The sequence below is a fragment of the Lontra canadensis genome, unplaced genomic scaffold (genome assembly GCF_010015895.1).
Source record: "Lontra canadensis isolate GAN:19392208 unplaced genomic scaffold, GSC_riverotter_1.0 scaffold59, whole genome shotgun sequence".
NCBI classification, from domain to species: Eukaryota; Metazoa; Chordata; class Mammalia; order Carnivora; family Mustelidae; genus Lontra; species Lontra canadensis.
This window is the reverse complement of record NW_022631053.1, coordinates 2,377,025-2,388,187: the sequence shown is the minus strand read 5'-3', so window position 1 is coordinate 2,388,187 and position 11,163 is coordinate 2,377,025. Positions and strand designations below refer to the sequence as shown.

Genomic DNA, 11,163 nt, shown 5'->3' with positions numbered 1-11,163 from the left:
TGTTGGAGAGGAATCCTGAGTGTCACAAAACCCACTGTTACCCTATGGTCCGTACAAAGATCTCTTTCCCCCAGATTAAAACACACTTAGGGGCGCTGTGGATCACCCCAGACCTCTATGCTCCAGGTTCCAGGCCATTGATCTCCACATATGGAAGAGATATGGCCTGGGATGAGGATCCCCTTGGGAGAGAGAAGCAGCCTGGTCCTGCATAAGTTTTATTAAGTTTATTGGTGAGACACAGGAAGCAGAGAGGTAAGGCCTAAACAAGGACAAGAACTCTCATATTGAGGGCACAAATCCCTTCATGGATGGGACCAAACTTCAAGGCTACTCCCAGCTCTCCATACCTGAAGGGGCCACACAAGATATAAGCTATAACCTGGTCTTTCACCTGAGCCAGTGTTGCTGTAACAGGAGACAGTCCCTGTGGATCTGTCAGTGGACCTATACTCTCATGACCCCATGGAGCTTGTAGCCAAACAACCAAAGCCAGGGCATGGAGGGGGTTACGACTGAGGAGAAACCTTCCTCCAGGGGAGGCGTGCAGGCCAGAACAAGGTCTGAGCCGTCATTGTTGGCAATGCTTCAGGAAGGGGGTCTGAGTTAGCGGGTCTCTCAGTATGGAAGCAGAAAGATGGGATAGAATCCTGATTCTAGATTGAGAAAGACTAATGTAGGATGTAGAGGAGAGGAAATGTCAGTGGCAAAGGAAAGCAAGAAGGAGACCAGGAGAAAGGTGAGACAGGAGTTTCCTGGAGAAGGGAGTCCAGAGGAAAAACAGGGTGAGGTGGACAGCTGGAAAATGGACTTTTGCTTTATCTTGTGGTCTTCTTGGCAGGGGAGCTCAGAGCGGAGGTCTTCCCCTGGGGTTCCTTGAACTCGCTTACACTCCCCAGCCTGGTTTTGGCCTCCCCACGGGGGCTGCAGTTCCCACTGCCAGTGACACAGCCCCCTGACAGCATGCCATAGCCCCCCGAGACAGAGCTGGGCCGGTAACCGTAGCTTCCAGTGCCGCTGAAACCAAAGCCGGCCCCAGCACCTGTGGTCCCCGCCGTGGTGCTGCTGATGACCGCTGTGGGGAGGCAGAGAGGAGTGATAAGTGTATGTCCCCAAACAGGGGTGACCCCAAGTCGCCTCCAGTCTCCCAGCTGCATCTAGCATAGATGTCTCCCTCTTAAGCAAACAGTTCATATCAACTGTGGACTCTAATGACATACTCAATGCCTGAGTGGCTCAAGCTCTGGAAAAAATAGCCCAGATCCCAGATCCCAAATCGGGCAATTTCTCATTCTTTGCACCAACAGGAATAACAAGAGCTTCCCCCAAAGCGTCACATAAGCCAATAGGTCTTGCATTTAACTTCATAATACATTCTAAATTTTTTTTCAAAGAAATTCCTAACTGCCCGATTTAGGGAAGGTTTTGCCGGCCTGTTTTAGAAGGAGACCAGGCTAAAAGCTGCAGAGCCAGCATTAACACAGGTGCAACCCCGTGTCTGTGCACTGGTCTCCACTCTCAGTGAGGAGGTGGACTCAGGAAGCTCACAGCTTCCGTCATGCAGGAAAGCCCGTGTGGGGGAGGCAGAAGAAGGCAGGCTGGGAATTTCATCCCAGCACAGGTGAGATTTCTGGGGAAGGGGCCCTGTGAAATATCGGAATGTGATGGGAAGCTGGCAGTGGGAGCTCCATAGAGGAAGAGGCAGCAGGTCTCAACAAGTAAGGCGATGGTGACCATGGTGATCTACCAGGCAGAGCCCAGGCTGTTCCATGGGGACCCGGCAGTAGGTACCTGCTTACTTCCTATTCAGTGATGGGCTACAAACATTCCCTCAGAGGTGTGAAATACTCACAGATGCTCACGGAGTTGGTGTATTCTCCAGACATCCTGTGCAGAGAGAAAAGTGTAGGTGAGTCTCCAGTGTGTGGAATCTGAGCTCCCCACACCACAGCTTGAAGTCAGCAGGCAGCCTAGCCCAGCCTCCAGCAGCCCTTCCAGCCAGCCAGCCGGCCTCGGTGTACCTGCAGTCTCTGTGACCCCCACTCAGAAGGCTACTCTTCCCACCAGAGATGCGTCAACTTGCAAACCTGTGGCCCCCAACAACAGTACCCCTTGGAGTCCCTCCTCTGGGCTTCTCTTTATCCCATTTGTTCATTCCTGCAAGGCTAGTGCCGGAATAAATACATATGTGGAAATATTAGCATCGAAAGTGCCATTAAGTGTCATTAATCAGACATTAATTCTGATTTTAGGAACCGTAACTTCTCCCCTGTGAGTCTCAGTAATATGGTGGTGTTCAGTTAGAACAAGGTTTTCCCACACTAATGCTTCATATACACTTGTCTGACTGCTGTTTTGAACATGTACTGTTATATATATTTAGTGTTTGTCATTGGCTCTGTCTTTTATAACCAAAAAATGCATTTTTCTTAAAAAGAAGTTATATATCACTAGGGTAAATAAAAAGCCAATGCTACCTGACCAAAAAAGGGGGGGAAACAGTAGTAATAAAAATAAATATAATGAAAATAAACCAATTTAAAAATTTTTGGCTAGATATTATTGTCTGCCAGAGGCTCTGAACCTGGGATCTACTGTCTCTTTATTAACAGGGATATTTGCAATGGTCAGGGCAGTGTTAAAGACACAACAGCAATGGCACCACACTGAGACTTTCTCCCTGTCCTACTCTGGAAAGTCATAGGAGAAATGAAAAAGACATCACTGTCTCATTCACTGACTGCTGCTGTTTCAAGCTGCTTGTGAGTGACGTGAAAAGTGTCTCCAGGCCCTCCAGCAACTTCTCCCACACTCTGGGAAACTGAGTTGGGAGATTCCAAAAGTTCTTCCACACCCAACATTCTAAGAGCCCTCCCACCACCCACCTGCATTCCTCCCCCTCCAGCAGCTTGCGGTAGGTGGCGATCTCCACGTCCAGGGCCAGCTTCGTGCTCATGAGCTCCTGGTACTCGCGCAGCATCCGGGCCAGCTCCTCCTTGGCCTGGTGCAGGGCAGCCTCCAGCTCGTCCAGCTTGGCCCGGGCGTCCTTCAGGGCGCAGTCGCCCCGCTGCTCAGCATCGGCGATGGCCGTCTCCAGGTTGGCACACTGAGGGTCAGGAGGTAGTATTTTCCCATGAATTCTAGTGCTCTCTGGGCCTCCCCTCGCCCCTCACCCCAATGAGTTGACTGTGGTCGGACCCTCCTCTGTCTGACCCCACTTCCTAAAGCAAAGCCACATTCGTGGTGAAGGAGTCCTGCCAACATGGGTCAGAGAGGATTATTACTCTCAGCTAGCAGGCTTTCTGAAAAGACCCTTCCAATTGTTCCAGACTCAGATGGGAGGTTAAGTGTTGTGGATGAGACCGGGGGTCCATCTGAGAAACCAGGTTCTGCAATGGAGAACCAAGGCAAGAGAGAGGCCCAGTGGAGTTACGTGCGATAAGCAATTCACTCCTTCCTTGGGAAATAAGCCAGGACCCGCCAAAGCCCCTTCACCTGCTTCTTCACACTCTCAATCTCCGAGCGCAGTCTTTGGATAAGTCGAGTCAGTTCAGAGATCTCGTTCTTGGTGTGTTTGAGGTCATCCCCATGCCGGCCGGCCACTAGCTGGAGCTCCTGGAACTAGGGAGACAGGGAGCAAAGTAGAGACCTCAACTCGGGGCCTGGCTGAGCTCAGCCTGGCAGACTGTGCTTTTGTCTTCAGGGTGTGAGGGGTCAATGGGGGACCCCAACCTCACCAGGCCTACCAACAGCCTCACACTCAAACATCCACTCATTGAATATATGTTTGCCTTAAGCAGTCACCTCACTGATGGTTAGATTTGGCCATAAGAACTCTTGAAAGCCTCTACTCTGCACTGCAACTTTAAAACACTCAATTCCAACTATGATGCTCCTCTACCCACAGCCCTTCAAAGTCAAGGTCAAATTTAAACTATGAGCACGGCATCAAGGTGTTCTCAGGTTTGACATCCACCAGTCTCTCCAGACTCCTTTCTCACTGCTCTTGCCCTTCATCTACTTGTCTGTACACCTGTGCCAAACAGTTCCATGTTCCATAAATGTCCCCCGTGCTCTCAAGTCTCTGAGTCTTTGCATGACCACTACTTCCACCTGGAAAACCCTTCCTCATCCATTTTCCTTAGCTATTTCCAACTCAGCCAGGGCAGAGTCACTTCTTCCAGGAGGCCTCCCTTGATTTCCTAGTTGGGTGTCCTTCTATTTCCATAACTCCTGGCACTCCAGCCCATAGATCTTTCCACACTGTACTATAAGCACAACTTTCTGTGTTTTCCCTGTCAGACTCAGTATGACTGGATGGCAGGGACCTGTTTTCTCTGTGACTTCCTCCTCTTCATAGCTCAGCTGGGTCCCAGGCTACTGGAAGTCTTTCCAGTCATGAGGAAAAATTCAGAACTCTGGTGGCTGTGCACTGTTTCTCTCTGCTCCTTGTACTTGGCCTTGGGGGTTGTCATATCTGACTCTAACAAGCCCCTAGGTTCAGGATTCCTCTTAAAGGTGCCAGGTCCCCTAGAAGGCAGGGGGGAGTCTCATTATGCTCCTATGTTTTATCTTTGGTGCTAATCTTGGGACGATAAACACTGGGGCAGGACAAGGGGTCTTTTCCTGCTTCTCTGCAGGGCTGTGTGAGCAGGATGGCTCTCCCTACACACCGACAGAGAGGGAGGCACTAACTTCCCCAATTCTGACACCAAGCAGTATCCTTTTGAAGCAAACAGGTGAGCATCCTTCTCTGTTCCGCTCCCAACCTACCCCAAATCCTCACTATAAACACTTCTTTTTAAAAAAAAAAAAAAAAGATTTTATTTGACAGAGAGAGAAAGGGAGCTCACAAGTAGGCAGAGAGGCAGGCAGAGAAGAGAGGGGGAAGCAGGCTCCCCGATGAGCAGAGAGCCCGATGCGGGGCTCGATCCCAGGACCCTGAGATCATGACCTGAGCCAAAGGCAGAGGCTTAACCCACTGAGCCACCCAGGTGCCCTTCACTATAAACACTTCTTACCAGAGTCATGTCCTGATCTTTTGTCTAAACACTGTGGAATTGGCAGTCAGTCATCTAGATTCAATCCAGTTCCATCACTTACCAGCTAAGTGAGCTTGGCAGGTTACTGACACCACATGAGCCCTGGTTTCTTCATTTTGAAAGGGGAACAATAATAATAAGACCTCATAATTCTGTTGTTAGAACTACACTAATGAAACTCTGGTCCATAAATGCTTACCCGCAGATGAAGAAGTGCCAGTGTGGGTAACCCCAAATAGCAAGTGAACCAAAAATCATGTCTGTGCAGACCTGCCTGACTCTTCTGGAAGGAACCTGGGGTTAAGCACTGGCCACTGACAATCCAGAATGGCTGGGCCACATGGCCACATGGCCATCCCTGACACTGGCTTGCAGCAGTCACGTGAAGGGGTATGGGGAACTAGAGGCTTGGGTCTGAACTTTTATCAAGCATAAAAGTTGTTGTTGCCTGGGCCTTGAAAGCCTCACTTCCTCTCACCCCTGCTGGCCACATCTTTCTGTCCTTATAGTGGCAAGGTGGCAGGGGGAGGGACAAGATAAGTCCTCAAGTGTGTGAATCTCCCCTGAGAAGGAACCCGATAAGCAGCATGGAACAATTTGGAACCTGCCATCTTGATCTGAGAAACCAAATTATCTAAAGAATCATTTCCCCACCCATAACCCATTAGAGGAGTTAAGATCTAAGGGACTCATACTCCCCCTTTATCCTTGCAGTTAGACTTGAATGAAAGGTAGGAATTACCTGATCTCAGATCACACTCAAGAGACCCCCTAATTTATTGTAATTAATGAGGGAGTTGAGATGCTAACTACCTATGTTTCGCTCCCTCTCAGACTCAGTTCAAAACCCTCTGCCTCCAGGAAGTCAGTCCTGACCTGCCCCACCTGGTCTCCTAACCTTTGTCTCCTCAACATCCTGGACTCTGTCTGTGCCATATTCATCTGTGCTTGGCTGTAGATGTCTTCCCATGGCTGCCCCAGTCTAAGTGGATCAGTCTAAGAGCTTCATCTTCTCTGCCTTTTGGGTTCCCCCCAGCACCCAGGACAGTTCTGTGCTCCCAGCAAATGTGTGGGACATGGTGGGTCATGGACTCTAGGGAGGTGTGCAGCCCACCTTGGTCTGGTACAGTGCCTCGGCCTCAGCCTTGCTCTTCAGGGCAATCTCCTCATACTGAGCACGGACCTCAGCAATGATGCTGTCCAGGTCTAGGTTCCGGTTATTGTCCATGGACAGGATGACAGATGTGTCGCTGATGTGGGATTGTATCTGAGCAATCTCCTACATGGGAAAGAAGGAAACATGAAATGCCTTTTGTGGGCAGAGGAAGGTGCCAAGGTGATAGCCCTTTCCTAGCAGGAGATCCCCTAGGCCCTCCTAAATAGATGCAAGATACATTCCCCCAAGCCCCCCATTGATGTTTCAATACCACATCTGAAAACTGTCGAATGAGTTTGAAGCAGCTCTGGAAGAAAACAGCCCATCTGTCTGTCATTAGAAACAGGTCAGGAGTATAGGAAGTAGTGGGGAGACAACCTGGCCACCACACAAGAGACGGTAAGGACACAGAAGCCCACATATGCTTGGCCAACAGGTTTGGGCTTGAAGCCAGATGGTCAGAGGCAGTAGAAAGGGTGTGAAGACTCCCTACCTCTGTCCCTGGAGATTCCTGCTGAAGACCCAGGGAGACACCCAAGTGTCAGAGAGAAGACAGGCAGAAATGAGAATATCCTTGTGAAGACCAGTGGGAACCCCATAAGGGCCCATGGCTTCCTGAAGGAAGTGAAACCAGGACATCTGAAGGCCAGGCTGGGACTGATGACACTGAGAGTCCATCTCAGTTGGGAGCACTGAGATAGAAGTCATGCTTTCCTTTGGTCAAAATGGCCCCCAGCATCCAAATGCTAGAGATCCCCTGGGCTCTCAAAGTTACTAAGGAATGAATAACCAACCACTCATTCATTCACATATCTGTCCTTTCAGAAGACAGAGCTGGGAATAGGACTGGGGGATGGAGCATTACCCCTTCACACAGGCATTTGAAGACAGAGCTGGGGATAGATCTGGGGGATGGAAACTTACCCCTTCATATAGGCATTTGAAGAACTTGATTTCTCCATCCAGAGCATCCACCTTGGCCTGCAGTTCCACCTTGCTCATGTAAGCTGCATCCACATCCTAAAGCAATCCAGGAATGCCCTGACATTGTCATTCTTCAAGCCCAGACAGGGCTCTCCCAGGAACTGGCATCTGAGCGCCAACACTAAGACTATCAAGCTGCCCCCAGGGAATGGAGTCAAGACCCAGAAGGTAGGAACATGACTTCCACCCAAGACTCACTGTGATCCTCTGGAACTCCTTTGTGCCCCATCCAAAATGGAAACTTGTTACTGCTCTATTTCTCAAAGAGAGCGTTTATGAGGGAGTGCTATCTCCCACACAGGGGTCATTTGGCAGTCAGAGCCCAAGACAGCCACAGTGCTTTGTCAGAGACAGGCAGAGTTGGAAGGTAAACCTGCAGCTCTTCTCAAAGCATGTCCTGTTTCCCAAGCCAAAGTGGACACAACCTGGGCATTGACTATCCACGTCTGGGCTCCTGCCCACTCACACCAAAGATAAAAAGCAGACAAGGTGATATATTCTAGGTTAACATCAAAGGGTCCCCAGATGTCCCAAGCAGTACATCCCTCCGTCCTCTTCTGGCACTTCAGTTCGAGTTCATTCTACAAGGAGCACAGACCTCAGTCTCCCCTCTGTTATCTCCTCTGCCCTCCATACTCCACCGCCTAGGTGACAAGAAGTATGCACCCCCTCCTCACCTTCTTGAGCACCACAAATTCATTCTCGGCAGTTGTGCGCTTATTAATTTCCTCCTCGTACCTGCAGGAAAAGCATTGCGGTGAGCAAGGAGGGGTGGGTGTGTGTCCTCATCATGAAAGCAGAAAACTAATTGCCCATACTATGTCCCATATAGCAGGTATTGTTCTATATCTTGGCAAATCTGTCCAGCTCACTAGGACTTCTTAGCCAGTGCTACAGACAGGGTTTTCAAGCAATTCCCTCCCAGGCCAGGGGACCAGATGATTTGGGGTCTGGATTTCCCTGTTGCCTGAAGAGTAAGTAGGTCCTTCCTCTTCCCATTAAGTGTCCAAATCACAGGAACATCCTGGTGTCTCTTTTAGCTGTGATTCCTATGCCACTCCAGCTGCCTGACACCCCTGTTAATAACTTCACCCCATCTCAAAGCATGAATCTTAAGGAAGCCAGAACTATCCCCTGGGACAGGAAGAGGGGGCATGGCCCAAATGTCCACAACTTGAAGGAGATTAGAGAAACTCCAACTCCCTGCCCTGCTGGGTTGAGGCAGTGGGAGGTGGTTCATTGGAACTTGGGAACCCACTGAGCAAGCCTAGGAGCTGGGAGGCTCTCTCCAGTGGGGAGAAGGAGGGAACATGCCAAGGAGGTGACCACTTGCCAGGACGTCCTCTCACTGCCTGAGAGGCTGACTCTCCACTCTCCGGACTGCCCAGCCACCCAGAGACGGCCTCATCTTGCCTGGGTAGGGGAACTCAGGATGGGCCACTCTCATCCAAGCTCTGTGTCCCTGAGGCCAGTGACAAGTGTCCCAATGCCTGCTGGGAAAGCCAGCTCTGGCAGGCCAGTCAGCCTACGTGCAGGGTCCCACTCACCTCCTCTTGTAGTCCTCCACCACGTCCCGCATGCTCCTCAGCTCCGAGTCCAGCCGCACCCTGTCCCCGGACAGCGTCTCCAGCTGCTTCCGCAGGTTGCTGATGTAGCCCTCGAGGATGGGCTCCAGGTTGTTCTTGCAGTTGTTCAGGTCCAGCTGCTGCAGCAGCTCCCACTTGGTTTCCAGCACCTGGTTCTGCTGCTCCAGGAACCGCACCTGGGACCCAAATCAACAGATACTTGGTCAGTAGGGAGGCTGTGTGGTTTCCTTTCCTGGACAGTGGCTGTGCTGTCCTGTGCTACATTAGCTTAAAGGGTAAGCCTCAGCCCTTAGGAAATATCCCTCACAGCCCTCCCCCACCCAGGGCCATTTGTTTGACCAAGGTTCCCTTTCTAGGGACAGCTCTATGATCAGGCAGGACTATATCTTCATTTCCTGCTAGTCAGAGCTGTCTCCTCTGCAACTGTCTAAATCCGGCTGGACCAGTATCCAAGGGCAGCCCAGGCCACCTCTCTAAGGCAAATCCTTAGAGACATAAGCTGGTCTGTCCCGGCCTTCACACTCTTGAACACCCCTGCTCAGGACCTGGTGGTCTGGCCTGTGCTTTGTCTCCTCTTCGTCTCCTCCATCATAGTATCTCCCAGCCCAGCCAGAGGCAGGTACTCAGTTGACTGGGAGTCTTGGGCCTTCCTATATTGCTTTCATGTCCAACTCTCTGATCTCAGAGCATTTCTCCAAGCAAAGAACCAGCATTCTCAAGTTGTAGCCTGCAAAGGCCATACAATTCCCTTGCTCAAAATGCCCTGGTGGTTCCCTATCATCTGCAGGACCAAATCCAAATTCCTCCCTGTGCTCTTCACAATGTGCCCACTCCTTCCTTCTCTTCCTTCACCATTCACCTGACTCTCACAAAGCCAAATTCTCCTCAAGTTCCTGACAAGCCTACCATGATATGTGGGATGGGTCCCTTTCCCTAGGCTTCCTTTCCCCACCTCCAACCAGTGAACTCCTATTCACACTCTGCCACCCTACTCACTGTCACCCCAGTGAGCTTCCCCTGCTCCCCTGTGCTCAGGAAGTCTCTGTTTCCCAAGGCCTTGCTACCCCGTTGTTCCTCAGGGGTTCTCAAGCCCAAGTGGGCATTAGCATCACCTGGGGCCTCCTGGTCTCACTGGAGAGCTCATGATTCAGTAGGTATGAGACAAGGCCTGAGAATGTGATTCTACAAGTGCCCAGGTGATCCTAATGCTGCTGGTTTGGGGAGCACTTTTCAGGACCACAGCTCTAGTACATCACTGATCCCCATCTGCCTCACCTTGTACATTGCGCATATTATAAGCTATGAGTCTGTCTTTCAACCAGAATCTGAGCTGGTCTGGGTCTCATGAGAGGAGAAACTGGGTCCCACAGCTTTATAGATATCTTAGGCTTCCATGGAGCTCTCCATTGTCCAGCTTCCTAGTTTCTTAAACTGTTACTCTCCAACTTTCAACTTTGAGGCCACTTCTCCTGCCTCCTGGAAACCTTCCCAAACCAAACTCCCTGTCTCCTCCTGCCCCTCTGACCAATACCCACCACCACCAGCCCCTCAGCACTGATTTCAGGTTTGTCCAGTCCTTCCCTGCTCTGTCCTCACCGTGTCTGCATCCTGGGGAGTGTCCTGCCTTCCTCTCCTTCAGACAGGGAGCCCCTTAGGGCAGTGAAAGTAGAGGAAGGAAGGGGTTCTATGCGTGGCTTTCTCCAAAAAGTCCCACCTTGTCGATGAAGGAGGCAAATTTATTGTTCAGAGCCTTGATCTGCTCCCGCTCCTGGGTGCGCACTTTCTGGATCTCCGGGTCCAGCTCCACATTGAGGGGGGCCAGGAGGTTCTTGTTGATGGTGACCTGGTGGATGCCCCCTGGAGGGCATACAGACGGACACACGGGTCCCAGAGCCACACTACCAAACATGCTGCCAGCAAAGCCACTGGCCCGGCCTCGACCAAACCCATAGCCTCCTGCCCGCCCACTGCCACTGGCCATGTTGAGGGAGATGCTCCGGGTTCCCCCCAGGCTGTAGAGGCTCCGGCTTCCAAAGCCCCCGCTGAATCCTTTGCCCCCTGCCCGGTAGGAGGATGAGCTGCCCCCTGAGAGCACTGCTGAGCAGCCACTGAAACCCCCTTTGGTAGCAGCTCCCGACTTGTAGGTGAATTGGCGGTTCATGCTGAGAAGGCCAGAGAGATGGAATAAGATGCTAACCCTTTGCTGAGATGCAATTCGCCAGCCTACAATCTCAGGCTCCCCATTTATAGGGCTCAGGAGGAAGCCACTGCCCTAATTTGTGGGTTTAGTTTGCCTGGGAGCAAAAAATCATTTTCTCCCAGCAAAATCAGAGACACCAGGTAAATAACTTGAAAACTCCCAAAGTGCTGGGCTTGCAAGGCTTGCTCATATAAT

The 11,163-nt window shown here is 51.1% G+C and overlaps 1 protein-coding gene across 1 annotated transcript; it reads right to left on the bottom strand.

The window, feature by feature from the left end:
* Window positions 1–818: 818 nt before the first annotated feature.
* Window positions 819–10,929, bottom strand: LOC116878901 (keratin, type II cytoskeletal 73). The gene is made up of 9 exons (XM_032876719.1): window positions 10,483–10,929; window positions 8,730–8,944; window positions 7,860–7,920; window positions 7,123–7,218; window positions 6,157–6,321; window positions 3,496–3,621; window positions 2,886–3,106; window positions 1,853–1,887; window positions 819–1,075 (listed from the first exon to the last, which is right to left on the bottom strand). The coding sequence occupies exons 1-9, from the start codon at window positions 10,927–10,929 to the stop codon at window positions 819–821; spliced, it is 1,623 nt and encodes a 540-aa protein (XP_032732610.1).
* Window positions 10,930–11,163: the final 234 nt, after the last annotated feature.

Excerpts from the sequence above, each read along its gene's own strand:
- LOC116878901 (XM_032876719.1), bottom strand. The coding sequence starts at position 10,929 with ATGAACCGCCAATTCACCTACAAGTCGGGAGCTGCTACCAAAGGGGGT. Across the intron at positions 7,219-7,859 it reads AATTTGTGGTGCTCAAGAAG|GATGTGGATGCAGCTTACAT; the intron begins GTGAGGAGGGGG and ends GGATTGCTTTAG. Across the intron at positions 3,622-6,156 it reads AGGCACTGTACCAGACCAAG|TTCCAGGAGCTCCAGCTAGT; the intron begins GTGGGCTGCACA and ends CTGTCTCCCTAG.